Source organism: Chaetura pelagica, unplaced genomic scaffold, assembly GCF_000747805.2.
Source record: "Chaetura pelagica isolate M959 unplaced genomic scaffold, ChaPel_1.0 scaffold892, whole genome shotgun sequence".
Taxonomy (NCBI): Eukaryota; Metazoa; Chordata; class Aves; order Apodiformes; family Apodidae; genus Chaetura; species Chaetura pelagica.
This window is the reverse complement of record NW_009952278.1, coordinates 773-19,446: the sequence shown is the minus strand read 5'-3', so window position 1 is coordinate 19,446 and position 18,674 is coordinate 773. Positions and strand designations below refer to the sequence as shown.

The 18,674-nt window shown below is 43.1% G+C and overlaps 1 protein-coding gene across 1 annotated transcript in view; it reads right to left on the bottom strand.

Annotated features, from left to right (window-relative positions):
• Window positions 1-17,888, bottom strand: part of LOC104397783 (ubiquilin-1-like) — a 33,353-nt gene extending 15,465 nt beyond the window's left edge. Inside the window, exons 1-2 of the mRNA XM_010007792.1 lie at window positions 17,605-17,888; window positions 3,920-4,071 (exon numbers count right to left, since the gene is read on the bottom strand). Of these exons, the coding sequence (XP_010006094.1) occupies window positions 3,920-4,071; window positions 17,605-17,763 (311 nt within the window). The 5' untranslated portion in view covers window positions 17,764-17,888. The remainder of the gene's footprint in view (window positions 1-3,919; window positions 4,072-17,604) is intronic.
• Window positions 17,889-18,674: the final 786 nt, after the last annotated feature.

The window sequence follows — 18,674 nt, the reverse complement described above, 5'->3', positions numbered from 1 at the left end:
GGGGGGGGAGAGGGAGTTGAGTGAGCGGCCATGGGGCTGTTTCTTTTGTTGTCGTGTTGTCCCAAACCACAACATTAATGGCGAGCCAGCCAGGAGAGAGACCAGGAACCATGACAGACAGTTTAATAAGAGAAGGGGGAAAAAACAAATCCCCCCCCCAAAAACAAACAGAAAAGTGATGCAAAAACAATTGCTCACCACCTCCCACCAGCAGATCTATGTCCAGCCAGTCTCTGAGCAAGTTACTTTGGAAAAGATCCTCCCCAGTTGTATTGCTCAGCTGTGTCCCCATCCCAACTCTAGCCCATTCACTGGGAGGGGGGGAAGGAGCAGGCACAGTGCGAGAAAGAGAAAAGGTCTTGATGCTGTGCAAGCACTGTTCAGCAATAGCTAAAACATCAGTGTGATATCAACACTGTTAAAAATCCAAAGCACCATACAGGCTGCTATGAAAAAAGTAAAACTATCTGAGCCAGACCTAGTACACAAGGTCTGGCATTTAATATAATGGAATGATGACATTTAATACGGGAACAGTATAATACTTGAGAATCTTAATTTACATTTTTATTATTTCTTAAAATAAACTATTATCTCTAGATGTCTTTCTGGTCAAACTCAAGCAGGAAGTAGACAGACAGTGGAAGCAAGGATGGGTAACCTGTGAGGAATACAAAAACATTGTCCAAGCTGAATGAGGTGGGTACCCTGGTGACAGAGGATACAGACAAAGTGGAATTACTGAATACCTTCTTTGCTTCAGTCTTCACTGCTAAGGGTAGCCCTCAGGAATCCCAGACCCTGGAGGTAAGAGAGAAAGTCTAGAGAAAGGAAGACACTCCTTTGGTCAAGAAGGATCGGATTAGAGATAACTTAGGCAAACTGGACACCCACAAATCCATGAGCCCCAATAGGATGCACCCACGAGTGTTGAGGGAGCTGGCAGATGTTATGGCTGGGCCACTCTCCGTCATCTTTGAAAGGTCATGGACAACAGGAGAAGTGCCTGAGGACTGGAGGAAGGCCAGTGTCACTCCATTCTTCAAAAAGGGCAAGGATGACCCAGGAAACTACAGGCCAGTCAGCCTCACCTCCATTCCTGGAAAGGTGATGGAACAGCTCATAGATGTAATCTCTAAGCATGTGGAGAAAAAGGTTATCAGGAGTAGTCAGCATGGATTCACCAAGGGAAAATCATGCTTGACTAATTTGATAGCCTTCTATGATGGTATGACTGGATGGATGAGGGAAGAGCAGTGGACATTGTCTACCTCAACTTCAGCAAGGCTCTTAACACTATCTCCCATAACATCCTCATTAGGAAATTCAGGAAGTCTGGGTTAAATGAATGGACAGTGAAGTGGATTGAGAACTAGCTGAATGGCAGAGCTCAGAGGATTGTGGTCAGAGGCACAGTCTCCAGTTGGAGGCCTGTAGTTAGCAGTGTTTCCTAGGGGTCAGTACTGGGTCCAATCTTGTTCAACATATTCATCAATGACCTGAATGAAAGGACAGAGTGTAGCCTCAGTAAGTTTGCTGAAGATATCAAACTGGGAGGAGTAGCTGATACACCAGAAGGCTGTGCTGCAGTTCAGCAAGACCTGGACAGGCTAGAGAGTTGGGCAGAGAGAAACCTCATGAAGATCAATAAAGGCAAATGTAGGGTCCTGCACCTAGGGAGAAAAAACCCCATGCACCAGTACAGATTAGGGGTTGACCTGCTGGAAAGCAGCTCTGTGGAAAAGGACACAGGAGTCCTGATGAACACGTTAACCTCTGTCCAGATGAGGAAGGGAGTGATAGAGTGGCTTTGGTGGGCATCCAGCCAGGGTCAACCCACCACATTCCCAGAAGATCCTCATAGACAAACAGTTGATGTATATGGCTCAAACCTGGACAATGGGTTGGATAAACAGATGGTGACGTGGATTGACAGTGGCATGAAGTCTAGTTGGAGGCCAGGAACTAGTGGTGTACCCCACAGTTTAATACTGGGTCAAATCCTCTTTAATGTCTTCATTAACGAGCTGGATGATGGGGGGGTAAGTGTACTCTCAGCAAGCTTGCTGATGACTCAGAAATCAGAGGAGTAGCCAATATGCCAAAGGGTTGTGGTGCCATCCAGAGGGAACTCGACAGGCTGCAGAAATGGACTGACAGAAACCTCATGAAGTTCAAGGGGAAGTGGTAAAAAGTCCTGCACCTGGGAAGGAACAACCCCAGGCACCAATAAAGGATGGGGACCACCCACCTGGAAAGCAGCTTGGGCAAAAAAAGGACCTGGGGGTCCTGGTGGACACCAGGTTGAACATGAGCTAGCATGTGCCCTTGTAGCAAAGAAGGCTAAATGGTATAATCCTGGGCTGCATTAGGGTGAGTGTTGCCAACAGATCGAGTGAGGTGATCCTTCCCCTCTACTGAGCACTGGTGAGGCCACACCTGGAGTCCTGTGTCCATTCTGGGCTACTCAGTACAAGAGAGACATAGACATACTGGAGGGAGTCCAATGAGGGGCCACAAAAATGATGAAAGGACTGGAGCATGTGTCATATGAGGAAAGGCTGAGATTTGGGATGGTTTAGCTTGGGGAAGGGAAGGCCTGGTGGGGGGGATCTCATCAGTGTATATAAATACCTGAAGGGAGGATGCAAAGAAGATGGAGCCAGGCTCTTGTCAGCGGTGCCCAGTGGCAGGACCAGAGGCAACTGGCACAAATTGAAATACAGGAGGCTCTTGTCTGATCATAAGGAAAGACATTTTTACTGTGAGGGTGACTGAGCACTGGAGCAGGTTGCCCAGGGAGGCTGTGGAGTCTCCCTCCTTGGAAATGTCCAAAAGCTGTCTGGACATGGTGCCAGGCAACTGGCTCTAGGTGGCCCTGCTTGAGCAGAGGTGTTGAACCAGATGACCTCCAGAGGTTCCTTCCAACCTCAACCAATCTCTGACTGTGATAAAACTTCATCCAGGTATCGTGGTTTAAGGCCAGCCAGCAACTAAGCACCACATGGCCCAGAGGGATGGGAAGGAGAAAAATAAAGCTTAATGTAAAATTAAGTTAAAGTCTTATTTCATCACAAGACTAATATCAGAATATCTATATTCTTTAATACTGTAAGAGCATGGTAACAATTACAAACATTTACAAAAAATTAATGCATTTAATAAACTAGCACATGTGCTAAAGGCTGCTTGTCCAATTCACATGCTCACCACACCTGTCTACTGCAGGGGCATAAGCATGGGCGCTACCATGCAGTGAATGAAACAGATCAAGGATTGTTCAGATTGTCTTCAGACTGTTATTCTGCACCAACTGTAACTAAGGAGCCAATTCAAGTGATTTAATAGTAACAGAATCACAGAATTGTTCTGGTTGGAAAAGACCTTTAAGATGATCAAGTCCAACCATAACCTAACTCTACCAACCATTAACCTAACTCCAGAGCTTAAACCATGTTCCTAAGCAACACATCTATACATATACACCTCCAGGGTTGGTGATTCAACAGCCTCCCTGGGCAGCCTATTCCAGTGTTTTATTACCCTTTCAGTAAAGAAGTATCTTCTAATATCTAATCTAAACCTCCCCTGGTGCAACTTTAACCTATTTCCTCTTATCCTATCAGTTATTACTTGGGAGAAGAGACAAACCTCCAGCTCACTACAACCTCCTTTCAGGTTGTAACAGCTTTGTTTAGAAGATAATATTAGCTTTCAAAATGCCTATGTATAATAATCTAGGGACACAATATTACATAATTTGGGTTGTTTCTCTTGTTCAATAGCAGGAGTATTTGTGCTGCTTTTGAATGCATTTTAGTCAAACGTAGGTTTGCTTAACAGAAAGCTATGACACTAGGAATTAAGAATATTTTTACTACTTAGAGATAAAAATACAATTGCTCATCAGTCAGGTTACCTGTTCTGCGTTTTGATGACCAGGTGAACAGTGAGTCCATCGTGAATCCCATGCTGAATCAAAGTATCTTGATCTTTTAATATTTTTCCAGCAAATATCAAAACAAGCTGATCAGTGTGGGACTTGAAATGCTTAGAGATTTCTTCCTTGAACTAAACAGAAGTTGATATTAGTTATGTAATTGAATACTGAACTGTTAATTTTTTTATAAATTAAGAAAGAATAATTTTGCTCACATTTATTATATTAATCCACTTGCACAATATGTTTTGCTTTATACAATGTAGGAACACTTCACTAAGTTATCTCAACTTTCTTTTTATCCAAAGGAAGATGGGAAATCAAGTCATTATTTTTCTGTACAATTGAAGTGTTTCATATCTAGAACACTAACTATATAGCTGGCAATAACAAAAATTGGCTTCCATTTAAAGACTATACTGTCATTTCAGTCAGGCATGTACCCATGATGCAATAAATACACATCATTGAAACCATCCACTACTGACGTGTTGAGGATGCAACAACATGCTATGTTGAGTCCACATTTGTGCAGGCACTGAAAGGAACAATATCCTTTCTTCTTGGACTTATTACTGCTACCTTTTACATGTCAAAACTAGTAATCCTTTCGATACAATCAAAAATTACTTCTTAGGTGGCTCTGCTCTCTTATCCAACTCATGACAGTTACATTAAATGTGCTTCCAGCCCAGGACATGGTGAACATATTTTAGCCGACTGTGAAATCATAACTTAATTAAAACAACCGAACCTGTGTCCTGGTTTGAGCCAAGATGAAGCCACTTTTCCTTTTACTGATTTTTTTTTTCCTTCAGCTGATAACAGCTGGAATGTTTTTGTAACTGCTGGGACTCCAAGGTCACATCTTTGCCCTGCCAGCTCAGACACTATGGGGAGATCTATGACCCCCCCCCCCCCGTCGGAGGCTGAATTAGACAGACAGCAAAATTGGCCAGAGATATTCCATTCCATATACCTACGTAAGCTCAGAGGAAGGTCAGAGATCACAGAAGACAACTTCCTTCCTGCTTCTCCTTCCCTTCTCTTCCATCCATGGCCAGCATCCATGAGGGTCAGGAACACACGAGCCTAGGGATCAACAGCGATGGATAGACGGAGTCCTCCGTGAATGACAGCCATGAACAGAAGAGAAGGGGAGAAGAAAAAGGAAGGGGCTTGACTTCCGTGATCCCTGACTTTATACATATTTATGTGCATATATATATATATGGAATATCTCTGGCCAAATTTGCTGTCTGTCTAGTCCACTCCTCCCTATGGGAGGTTGCAGATACGACTCTTCTGCTCCTTTAGCATCTGAGGCTGCAGAGCAAAGGGTCCTTGATGTCTCGGCCATAACATAAACATTCCAGCATTATCAGTCCACTAGCCAGAAAACTTGCTGCTAGTTAAAAAAAAAACAAAACCAAAAAACTCAGTAAAAAGAAAATTGGCTTCATCCTGGCTCAAACCAGGACAAACGTAAAACGGCAAATATAAGAAAACCAAATAAATGTATTCAACATGACTATTCAGTAGACTAAATGTTTCTGAATGGATCTTAGGCAGTTAGGAAGTCCTCCAGAAGTTCACAATATTTAACATTTTCCAAGTAATATGGTCAACTTGATTTAAAAAATAATCCTATTTCAAACATCTTAGTGAACTCTCATACAGGAACCCCAAATATTAATCTTGCAATGACATTATTAAATAATTACATTTTATAAGAGGTAGGGCTAAAAAATTAAACCCCCACTGTATCATACTCTGAAGGAGAGTCCCTAATTGAAAAGGTGCCCAAAAAATAAGCTTGATACACAACAGAGGTATGAAATCTCTGTGTCTGGGTAGCAGGTAGCATTTGGTCAGTTAGAAGTCTGCTCACACAGAATTAGTTCCAGTTCTCAAAGAAACAACCTTTATACTCATAATATTTAGACTTGCAAGCATTCTAGGAAGCCATTTAATCCATTCCTGCCTGAAGTGGATTACTTACCTATATTATTCAGACACTGTGGTGAGTTGACCTTGGCTAGCCACCAGGTACCCACCAGGTTCCCACTAAGCCGCTTTATCAATCATCCTCATCAACTGGACAGGAAAAAAAGGAAAATATGACAAAGGGCTCACGGATCAAGATAAGGACATGGAAATCACTCAACAATTACAATCAAAGGCAAAACAGATTCAACTTGGGCTATTTAATTTATTGCCAATTACATCAGAGTAGGATAATGAGAAATAAGAATATTAAACCACCATCACCACGACCCCCTCTCCCTTCATCCTGGGCTCAACCTCACTCCTGAATTCACTACCTCCTCCCCCCAAGTGGCACAGGGGGAGAAGGAATGTTGGTTGCAGTCAGTTCATCACATGTTGTCTGCTGCTCCTTCCTCCTCACACTCTTCTGCTCTAGTGTGGGGTCCCTCCCATAGGAGACAGCCCTCCATTAACTTTTCCAACACAGGTCCTTCCCATGGGTTGTAGTTCTTCACAAAATGCTCCAGAACGGGTCCAATCCATGGAGTGCAGTCCTTCAGGAACAGACTGCTCCAATATGGATCCCCTGCAGGGCCACAGGTCCTGCCAGAAAACCTGCTCCAACTCCATGGGGTCACAGCTTCCTTCAGGTCACATCCACCTGTTCTGACATGGGGTCCTCCATGGGCCACAGGGTGGATAACTGCTCCACCATTAACCTCCATGGGCTGCAGGGGGACAATCTGCTTCACCATGGTCTTCCTCACAGGCTGCAGGGGAATCTCTGCTCCGGCACCTAGAACACCTCAGTGTCTGCAGAATTGTTTCTCTCACATATTCTCACTCCTCTCTTCCAGTTGCTGTTGCACAGCAGTTTTTCCCCCTTCTTAAATGTTATCACAGAAGCACTACCACCATCAACTTTAGCCAGTGGTGGGTTTGTCTTGCAGCCAGCTGGCATTGGATCTATCAGACACAGAGGAAGCTTCTGGCATCTTCTCACAGAAGCACCTGCAGCCCCCCCTCTCCCTGCTACCAAAACCTTATCATGCAAACCCAGTACAGGCATTGTTTATCCATCCTGTTCTCAGAAGTCCCCAGTGATAGAGACTCCATATATTTCTTCTTAGAAATCTATTTCAGTGCTTCACTATCCTGTTCTTCATTGTCCTGTCCACTATGGACAGGGAAACAGATTGCTATTCTCCTCAGAATAAAGGGGTGCAGTACAGCTAATCTTTCCTTGAGGATTGTGTTTTCTAATCTAACCATTCCCACCACTCTCTGGATTTTCAAATCCAACCATATCTTTCTGTAAGCATGTGGCTCAAAACTGGCTACAATATTCCATATGAATACCCATACTTAGAACAAAAGGATATATTCCACATCTTGCAAGCTATATTCCAATTTACAAGTTGGAAAATATCAGTTTAACAGTGTTGTCTCATTTAACAGCTATAACCTCTAGACTCTTTTCTGCAGAGGAATTATGCAGGCAGTTGCTTCCCACTCTGCATTTTTCTAGTTAATTATTCTTAATACTTTCATAGCTTAACCCTAGCCAGCAGCTAAACCCCACACAGACACTCGCTCACTCCCCCCTGGTGGGATGGGGAAGAAGGGTAAAAGTGAGAAAACTCATGGGTTGATGTGCTGGTTTGAGCCAGGATGAAGCCACTTTTCCTTTTACTAATTTTTTTTTTCCTTCAGTAAGCTTTCTTTTAACTAGTAGCAAAGTGTTCCAGCTTGGAATGATACCAAATGGTGGAATGTTTTTCTAACTCCTGGGACTCCAAGGTCACACCTTCACTCTGCCAGTTCAGACACTACAGGGAAAGCTATGACCTCCCACGTAGGAGGCTGAATTAGACAGACAGCAAAACTGGCCAGAGATATTCCATTCCATATATCTATGTAAGCTCAGAGGAAGGTCAGAAATCACAGAAGACAACTTCCTTCCTGCTTCTTCTCCCCTTCTCTTCCATCCATGGCCGGCATTCAGGGAGAATTCCATCCATCATTGTTGACCTCTAGGCTCGAGCTCTCCTGACCCTCATAACTCTGCTTTCTCCAGCAGCTCCGGGACTTTTCAAGACTGTTCGCGGCTAAGGAGATGCTGTGGGAGTTGCTGGGCATGGGGGAAGGTGAGAGGCTTTTGCACATACCTGAACACCTTTGTATATAATTGTATATATTTTCTTTTATCATTAGTATTTAATTAAATCTGTGTAGCTTAGTTTTCAATCCAGCAAAGTTTCTCTCTCATTCTCTCTCTCCTAACAGACAAAAACAGGCCTGTTACTCAAGGACAATTCAAAGCAAAACAAAGGATGTGATACAAGGCAGGAAGAATGAGCAACAAGTTATGAATCGCCCCTAATGGTTACTGCCCTAACTTGAGACTCATGGATGCTAACTGGCTCTGAATATTAGTACGTTCGTAAAGAGAATGTAAAAGCATGCATTGCGGCGGTGACACTGACTGGATAGAGGGTCACTGGGGTATAAAAAGCGATGGGTTTTGCGGGTGAGAGTGGCCTGCTCCGGCTCTTCTTGCATGGTGTGAGAAACGTTTGTCATGCCAATGAACAGGCCCAAACAGATCCTTCAACGAAGCACAGTTTATTTACATTCTTGCAAGAATGGGTGACCTAAACAAGTAGGCACACCCATAGTCAGGTGAATAACGGTTTATATTCCCTATTTGCGATGCAAAGTTCCCTCCCCTGTTTCCCCACTGGCTGGGTACTCCAGGGTTTACAGCCCATCCGACGATTCAAATCATCCTATAAGTTTCCTGCCCCTGTTTACACATTCCATTCTAGCAGTTTACTTTTTACCTTTTAAGGTAAACTTTTTACCTTTCTTGCCCCCTTGGCTGTCTTCCCAATTAACAAATCTATTGGTGTCATCCTGCCCTGAGGAGCAATATAGAAGTGGCTTTGTTGGGTCTTATCTTGGGCCACAAATCCTGCTCCATGCTGGGATCCCCAGATGGAGCCCAATTCTCTCCCTCAGTTTCTCGGGCCATAAACCCCTCCTGGTGTCCTTGGAATGTGCAGGTATCTCAGCTCAGACACTGTGGGGAGATCTGTGACCCCCCCGTAGGAGGCTGAGTTAGATGGACAGCAAAATTGGCCAAAGATATTCCATTCCATATATCTACGTAAGCTCAGAGGAAGGTCAGAGATCACAGAAGACAACTTCCTTCCTTTTTCTTCTTCCCTTCTCTTCTGTCCATGGCCGGCGTCCGGGGAGGACTCTGTTCATCCATCACCGTCGACCCTTAGGCTGACCCTCATCACTCTGCTCTTTCTCCAGCAGCAGCTCCAGGATTCCTCGGGACTCTTCCCAGTTCAGGGAAGTGCTGTGGGAGTTGCTGGGGTGGGGGGAGGCGAGAGGCTTTTGCCCATACCTGAATCTATCTGTATATAATTGTATATATTTTCTTGTATCATTCATTAGTGTTTTAATTAAAGCTGTGTAGTTTAGTTTTCAATCCAGCCAAGTCTCTCTCTTTTTCTCTCTCTCCTTCCCTACCTGGGTGGGGGGGGGAGGGGATCAAGAGCATTGTTGTCGGACCCGAGTCAAACGGTGACAACCTCAAACAAACTATTATATTCCTAACACTAGGGTATATATATATAAAAACCAAACCCGACACTATGTTTCTAACACTAGAATGCAAAAACAACGCTACATTTCATTTCTATCAATGGAATGCCCCTCTGCTGCGGAGCCTGGCATCGGGACTCTGCCGAGCCTGCTAGCCTGCCTCAGGAATCGAACCCAAGTCATAGCGGTGAGCACACCGGGTTCTGACCCCTGGACCTTCCCACAGCCGTTGAGGCCAGGGCCGAAGCCCACACCCTTTTGCTGCGAGTTCCCGGGGAAACCAAGCTGCTGCCGAGCCTTTGGTCAGTTGGGGACAGCTATCCCAGCCGTGTCCCCTCCCAACTTCTTGTGAAATGTGAGAAGCAGAAAAGGCTTTGATTCTGTGTAAGCACTGTTCAGCAATATCTAAAACATCCCTGTGCTATCAACACTTTTTTCAGCACAAATCTAAAACATAGTCACATAGAAGCTAGTATGAAGAAATTAAACTCTATCCCAGCCCAAACCAGTACAAATACACATTCCATTGCAACACAAAACCAGCAGAAAACTTCATAATTTGGTACAAAGTAAGTGCATAAGAATAAAGAACTACCACATTGTGCCAGAACAGAGTCATGACATTTACCCAAGCTCATTTACTATCATAATTTCCACATTTTAGTTGTCTTCAGAATGCTAATGCAGTAGTATAATTAACATTGTCTACTTTATCCTAAACCTTGTTACACATTTTTAGAAGCAGTTATTTATCCATACGGTTAAGGAAACAAGACACTTATAGAGGTTAACCACAAAGTATCTAATATTGCCAGTATGCGGGTATCAAAGCATATACACTTCCCTTTCTCTACTAACATGTAGTAATGGTAATTAGATTATCTGTACAAACAGCACTTCAGTAAGAAATTAATACAACAGCCTGTGTATCAGGACCACAAAAGAACTCCTACAATAATGGATGTGGATGATCCATATGTGCAAGAGATCTCTTTCCAGTCTGCATAAGATGACTTATGAATATTGAGCCACATTTTTGTCTAACAGAAGTATATCTACATTAAAAGCTCAACAGAGCTGCAAAAAGTCTTATGCCTCTTCATCAGCATCTCTTACATTCACTAAATCTCGAGACTTGTGAATCATAGAAGGGTTTGGGTTGGAAGGGACCTTAAAGATCTAGTTCCACCCCCTCTACATAGGCAGGGACACCTCCTACTAGACCAGGTTGCTCAAAGCCGCATCCAACCAGGCCTTGAACACTTCCACAGAACCAGCCATTCTGTTTGATGGTTCATCCACAACAGAAGACCATACAAAACCTAGGTTACCATCTAAGATATTTTGCAAATGAGTGTCCTGATTACTGCTAACAAAGATACCATCAATAAAAGATTAGCACATTGTCACGATTTGACTCAGAATCAGCAACTAAACCAGTGACAATAATGCTCTCGATCCCCTCTGCCCTCCCACCCAGGTAGGGAAGGAGACAGGAAATAAAGGAGAGAGACTTCCCAGATTGAAAATCTAAGCTAGACAGCTTTAATTAAAAACTAATGGTACACGAAAATATGTACAATTATATACAAGTGTGTTCAGGAATGTGCAAAACCCAGAGTCAATGCCAGCTGGTTGCAAGACAGACCCACCATTGGCCAAAGCTGAGCCAGTCAGTGTTGGTGGTAGTTCCTCTGTGATAACATACTTAAGAGAAGGGAGGGAACTCAAACTGTGCAACTGCAGCTGGAGAGAGGAATATGTGAAACAACACTGCAAACACCAAGGTCAGTGAAGAAGGAGTGGGAGGAGGTGCTCCAGGTGCTGGAGCAGGGTTTTCCCTGCAGCCCATGGGCAACACCATGGTGAAGCAGATTGTCCCCCTGCAACCCATGGAGGTCCACAGTGAAGCAAATATCCACCTGCAGCCCATGGAGGACTCTATGCTGGAGCAGATGGAAGCCCTGATCCTGTGGAGAACCTGAGTTGGAGCAGGCTCTGGCAGGACCTGTGACCTCACAGGGGACCCATGCTGGAACAGTCCATTCCTGAAGTACTGCACACCATGGAAAGGGCCCATGCTGGAGCAGTTCATGAAGAACTGCAACCCATGGGAAGGACCCACACTGGAAAAGTTCATGGAGGACCATCTCCCATGGGTGGGACCTCACACTGGAGCAGGGGACGAGCATGAGGAGGAGGGGCAGAGACAAAGCGTGATGAACTGACTGAAACCCCCATTCCCCATCCCCCTATGCCACTTGGGAGTAGGAGGTAGAAAATTCAGGAGTGAAGTTGAGCCCAGGATGAAGGAAGGGGTGGGGGGAAGGTGGTTTAAAATTTGGTTTTATTTCTCATTATCCTACTCCAATTTGATTGGTAATAAATAATTTCTCCAAGTAGAGTAATTTTGTCTGTGATGATAATTGGTGAGTGATCTCTCCCTGTCCTTATTTTGACCCACAAGCCCTTTGTTATATTTTCTCTCCACTGTCCAGCTTAGGAGGGACAGTGATAGAGCAGTTTGGTGGGCATCTGGCCACCAGCCAGGATCAACCCACTACACCTACCCTTATATCCAAACATGAAAATGAAACTCACTCTGGATAAAAGTATCTGCAAACAAGGGACTTTAGAGAGTATTATTTAAATAGGTATTCATATTTTCTTGTACCTGTCAGTCAGAAAACATTTGCCAAGTACCTTGGTTAGATAGATGCATCTTGAAAATATCAATTAATTCAACTGTCAGGGAAGTCAATATACTTTCTTCTAAAGGTTTCTATGCTATCAAACAGCAAGTTACCATTGTTCTAAATCACCTTTAATATTGTTTCCAAACTCTGAGAAAAATAAAATTATTTAAGTGCTGAACCCTGAACAGGGTTTCTTTATTTCAAAGAAATTTGAATAATCGGAGCACATTACAAGGCTGACTCCATAAACAGACACAGATGTATCAATGATGTGCTTCAGTGCACTGAAACATAAGATGGTGAAAAAAACAATGCTTTAACTTTGGTGCTAAACAATTAATGCACTCAAGTTCCTTTAGTGCTGACAAAAAGCTAGATTGCAATATTGAAAAATAACAACAGATTGGACTATATTAATTTCAACCTCTTTTGGTCATACCATTAAGTAATCGCTGGACTACAGGGAAGGAAGAACTGGTTATGTTAAAAGAACTGAAATTAAGCAGTCTTTATGAAATAAAGCATTATAAGAAATATTAAAAGCATACACAAGTTGAGAAAGATGTTCCACTGTCAAATCACTCAATGCTCCCTTTAACATGTACATGTGACCTTTATATGCCAAACATGGCAAATTTGTGAAAACTAGGCACAAATCTGAAACACTGGATTTATAAATAAAATTTGAATAAGTATTTTAAAATAATAAAGAGAATACAACTCCTAACGAGATCTCCACTTGACAGTGAAGACAGTTCCAACACAAAGCATATTTACACATACAGTTCAGTAGGTAAGTTTATTTACAATTCAGTATAGTACAGAAAGCACAGTTTTCATGCATATAATTAGTTTTAAAATATACTACATGCTGATAATCTATTACTACTGAAAACTATATTCCTCACTGAAGAAAAATTGAAGATAAATCGAAGATAAATCAAAATTGAGATAAAATAATTTAATCTGTTTTATATGGTTATATGAACTTAATTTGATTTCACTAATTTTTCCAAACAGACATTACAGACTGGAAAAAAAGGAGAAACATAACCTCCATTTTCAAAAAGGGAAGGAAAGAAGACCCAGGGAACTATAGGTCAGTCAGTCTCACCTCTGTGCCCAGCAAGATCATGGAGCAGATCCTCCTGAAGGCTCTGCTAAGGCACATGGAAAACAAAGGGTGATTTGTGACAGCCAACATGGCTTCACCAAGGGCAAATCCTGCCTGACTAATTTGGTGGCCTTATACAATGGGGTCACGGCATCAGTGAACAAAGGAAGAGCAACCAACGTCATTGACCTGGACCTGTGCAAAGCCTTCGACACCGTCCCACACGACATCCTGGTATCAAAAATGGAAGAGTATGGATTTGATGGATGGACCACTCGATGTGTGGCTGGGTGGTCCCACTCAGAGAGTGGCGATCAACGGCTCAATGTCCAAATGGAGACCAGTCACAAGTGGTGCTCCCCAAGGGTTGTTACTGGGACCGGTGCTGTTTCATATCTTTGTCAGTGACATGGACAGTGGGATCAAGTGCACCCTCAGCAAGTTTGCTGACAACACCAAGCTGCGTGGTGTGGTTGACATGCTAGAGGGAAGGGATGCCATCCAGAGGGACCTTGACAGGCTTGAGAGGTGGGCCCATGCCAACCTCATGAAGCTCAACAAGGCCAAGTGCAAGGTCCTGCACCTGGGTCAGGGCAATCCCAAGCACAAATACAGGTTGGGTGGAGAATAGATTGAGAACAGCCTTGAGGAGAAGGACCTGGAGGTGTTGTTTGATGAAAAGCTCAAACATGAGCTGGCAATGTGCGCTTCCAGCCCAAAAAGCCAACTGCATCCTGGGCTGCATCAAAAGAAGCATGGCCAGCAGGTTGAGGAAGGTGATTTTCCCCCTGTACTCTGCTCTTGTGAGACCCCACCTGGATTACTGTGTCCAGTTCTGGAGCCCTCAACACAGGAAGGACATGGAGCTCCTGGAGCAAGTCCAGAGGAGGGCCACGAAGCTGATCCAAGGGCTAGAGCACCTCTGCTATGAAGACAGTCTGAGAGAGTTGGGGTTGTTCAGCCTGGAGAAGAGAAGGCTCCAGGGAGTCTTTATAGCAGCCTTCCAGTACCTGAAGGGACTACAGGGAAGCTCGAGAGGGACTTTTTACAAGGGCATGTAGTGATTGGACAAGAGGTAATAGTTTTAAGTTGAAATAGGGTAGATTTTTATTAAACGTTAGGAAGAAATTATTTAGTGTGAGGGTGGTGAGACACTGGAAAGGTTGCCCAGAGAAGTTGTGGAAGCCCCCTTCCTGGGAATGTTCAAGGGCAGGTTGGACAGGGCTTTGAGAAACCTGGTCTAGTGGAAGGTGTCCCTGCCGATGCAAGGGGGTTGAAATTAGATGATCCCTAAGGTCCCTTCTAATCCTAACCATTCTATGATTATACTGAAATTTTCAGATAATCATAGTATTGACAATAATTCTCTGCATTAACTGCAGACTATTAAAATTAATAGCATGCATTTGCTATATCCAAACTCTGTTATCCTAATAATAAAAAATGTAAAGTAATCTATGTTATTCTCTAAGAGTTATAGTGTTCACAACATTCATACCTTGATGTCTTTAAGTCTGCATACATGCTGATGGACAGTAACTCTGAATCAATTACAATAACATCTTGAATGTTGCCAATGTTGTTATGTTGGCATTCTAAGAATGCCTACAGGGTAAAGAGAGTAAATGAAGAAAGTAAAATCACTCAAAGAATTCAAGTTATTCACTAAGAAGATACAGTAATGCACAAGTAGTCTGTAATGTGACTTCTCACTCTCCCTTCATATATTAGTTTCACCAAAACACACTATTAAGTCAAGCCCATAGAACCCACAAAATAAAACAAAGGAAAATAATGAAAGACAAACAGAGCTAACTGAGATAAAGTCTCCTGTGTATTTGGATTTCAAATCAGCAGGCTTATAGGTATTCATCTTTACCTACCATATGAATAGAAGTCTTTGTGCAGAGCAGCGTGTAGGCCTCCAAGTTCAGTATCATGCCAAGTCAATAAAGCAAATATTTGGTCCTTGAACTAATACTGAGCTAACCTGTGCTCAGCATAATCAAATGAGTTCAATGGAAAACAAAGACAGATGGGTGACACAATCAACTGACCTCCCAGAGCAGTTTGGTAATTGAGGGTTATTTTCTATTCTAACCTACGTACTGCCTAGAGGCACAACATAGGATCAGCAATAACAAACCCTATGTTACTAAAGACTTCTATCATAGGAAAAATCTTCCTCAACTTTGAACAGATGAAAACCTGACTTACATCAATGGAGCAACATAAAATATACTTTATTATTTAGCCCAAATAACCCAAAATATTTATCTAAAAGTCTTAGGGTTTTGGCTGTATTCTGAAGTTATTGTAAACAACAACAAGTCACTAAGTCATAATATTAGCTACAGGAACACACAGCACAATAAAAGCTTTCAGTTCAGTTGTACCAGTTTAGGCCTTCTCCCCCCCCACTCAGTAGGACAGACATTCCCCACTTGCTGATCCCAGATGCATTTGAACAGATGCTCAATTTGTTTATTTGAGGCTAACCTATTTTCAGGGTTGTCTCTAGAAATATCACATTTATTGTTATTATGCTATATAATGCTTATTATTAACAATAACTTATTTTAACAGTTTAAGAAAAACAGCCATTTTTTGTGTGTGCGCTAGCTGTAACTTTGTCCATGAATCAAAGCAAATGGCTGACCCACAGGGGCAGCAGCAGTTTTACTTCACAGGAAGATTAAACTGCAAATCTAAACTGTTAATATCAGCTCAAAGGGACACCAAGACAATATTTAAAGTTTAAGATATCTACAAAAGATTAAAATTTTTTAAAAAAGATAATCTATTAATCGCTTAAATTTTTATTATTGTTTTCAGTAAAAAAATATGGTTTTATTAGCTTGCAAAACTATTTCAATTTTTAAGACAACCATCTGCAAGAAAAACCCAATATCCTCACTGGGACTCACATTTGAAATGTTAAAGTTTGATATATTACAAATTCACATCCTAAATTAGTTGGGTTTTTTTAATAATTCCTAAAGTCCCTAATCATATTGCAATCCAAATGCTTTTCAGGACAAATGCAATCCTTAAATTAGAATCAGCATGTTTTATGGAAAACAAAACGCAATTATAAAGAATTTTGCCACTAGGTGGCGAAGAGCATGTAAAATCCATAGAGCCAGCACCCTAGCTAGAAAATCACTCGGAGTTTTTTTAACACGTTTTGCAATTCCCCTCTGACTCATCAGCAACTGATGATTCAAAGCTCCATTTCTGTACTGCACTCTTTAATATTTAACCGGTTTTTTGGTGAGGTTTGCAGTTACCAATTGCACCAAAAAATAACATGATGTCAAGTTGTATACATGGAATTTCAGAGAAATTTTATAGAAAATCAAGTGAGATCTGAATCTCCCTCAGGCAACTTCACCTTTTAAAGTATTGTAGCATAGCAATATCTACATGCTTCACAAGTAGGAGAGACCGGCTTTACAGATAACTGCCTTATGCTTTGACCACACCTTTCCTATAATTTGTAGTTTTCTATTCTAAATAAATTAAGCCCTGGTAAATACTCACATAGAAGGCCACAAAAACCTGAAGTCCTGCAGGAAACGGTGTCAATGATTCAGTAGGTGCCACTGTTTCTCTTGAACCAAAGACCCAATGAGATACTAACTTTTGTAAAAACTTAGAACAAAGGCCTTAACAGTTTAGAGTTATCAGACATTAGTACACTGAAGCACAGCAGAAGCTGTGCTTTATTTGAAGTGGAAATTTTATATAGTCTAAAGACATGGGTTTTCTAAAATTAAGAGATCTTTACCATAGCCTAATCACTGTTTCTAAAACAAATTTTAGATCAAGATAATTACTGGCCCTATAGCACTGCCACATAGGTGACTGCATATGTTTTCTGCAGTTGTACTAATTAGCCAGCAAGCCGCCTACTGCCAGACTGAGTCAACTCGGCAGGGCAACTCAGAATTACGAAACGAGCTACGTCCACCTTCCGGGCCGGCTCTCAGCATCGCAACAGGGAGAAGCCGTAGAGGAAACAACGCAGATTTCTTCACCACTCCCGATAGCCTCAGTTAGCAGCGGCCTACCAGAAGACCGGGCCAACCCCGATACTCGCCCAACAGCGCTGAGAACAGCTCGAATAAGCAGAAGGTGCTTTGTCATCGCGAAGGGCCCTCACCCTCCAGCGTGGGAGGCAGAAACCCCAGGCCAGGGCTCTTCCCCCTGGCTACGCTCCCCACCCACGGCTTCCAACCCCTCACCTCCTGGATGCTGCTGGTCTCAAGCACAGCGAACTCTTCTTTCTCCTTGGGAGTCTTCACCGTGATTTTGATGATCCGCGGCTCGGCAGCAGCGAAGCCCCGAGTGGAGGACTCAGAGGAGCCCTGAGCCCCCGCGGAGCTCTCGGCGCTCTCCGACATGACGGGCGGAGTCTGACTCGCTCCAACCGCACGGTTTCAGACAAGTCCTCCACGCCACAGCCTCACGCCCAAAGCGGCGAACAGAAACAACCCAACTCACCCGTGGCGCTCACTGATGACGCCCCGAACCGGGGAAGTTACTAGAAAGGGGGAGCTGTCTGCCCGGGCGTGGGTTCGCCTTCAGCACGCTTGCGCGCTAGGGGCGGTGGTTTGGAGATTTCAAATCTTAAAAAGAGAGTGCCAAATAGTTTCCTAAACTGACATAAGGAAGTTTAAAATTTATTTTCAGACATAGTCAAGTGGCTTCAGTGCTCTGAAGTACCAAGTAAATTATTAGTTTTACAATATTAAAGTGTTTATGTCCTACACATAATTAAACTATTACTTACATATAATATAATGCACGATGATATTGTATGAAGTAACAAAGCCGTGCCATGACCTGTATGACTTTCATGTTAAAAAGAGAGGGAGAAAAAGTATATACAGCTTTTGAACCTATGTAAAGAGAGATCATTAAAATGCCTTTTGCTTCCAGCACGAAAGCCCCGAGTGGAGGACTCAGAGGAGCCCTGAGCCCCCGCGGAGCTCTCGGCGCTCTCCGACATGACGGGCGGAGTCTGACTCGCTCCAACCGCACGGTTTCAGACAAGTCCTCCACGCCACAGCCTCACGCCCAAAGCGGCGAACAGAAACAACCCAACTCACCCGTGGCGCTCACTGATGACGCCCCGAACCGGGGAAGTTACTAGAAAGGGGGAGCTGTCTGCCCGGGCGTGGGTTCGCCTTCAGCACGCTTGCGCGCTAGGGGCGGTGGTTTGGAGATTTCAAATCTTAAAAAGAGAGTGCCAAATAGTTTCCTAAACTGACATAAGGAAGTTTAAAATTTATTTTCAGACATAGTCAAGTGG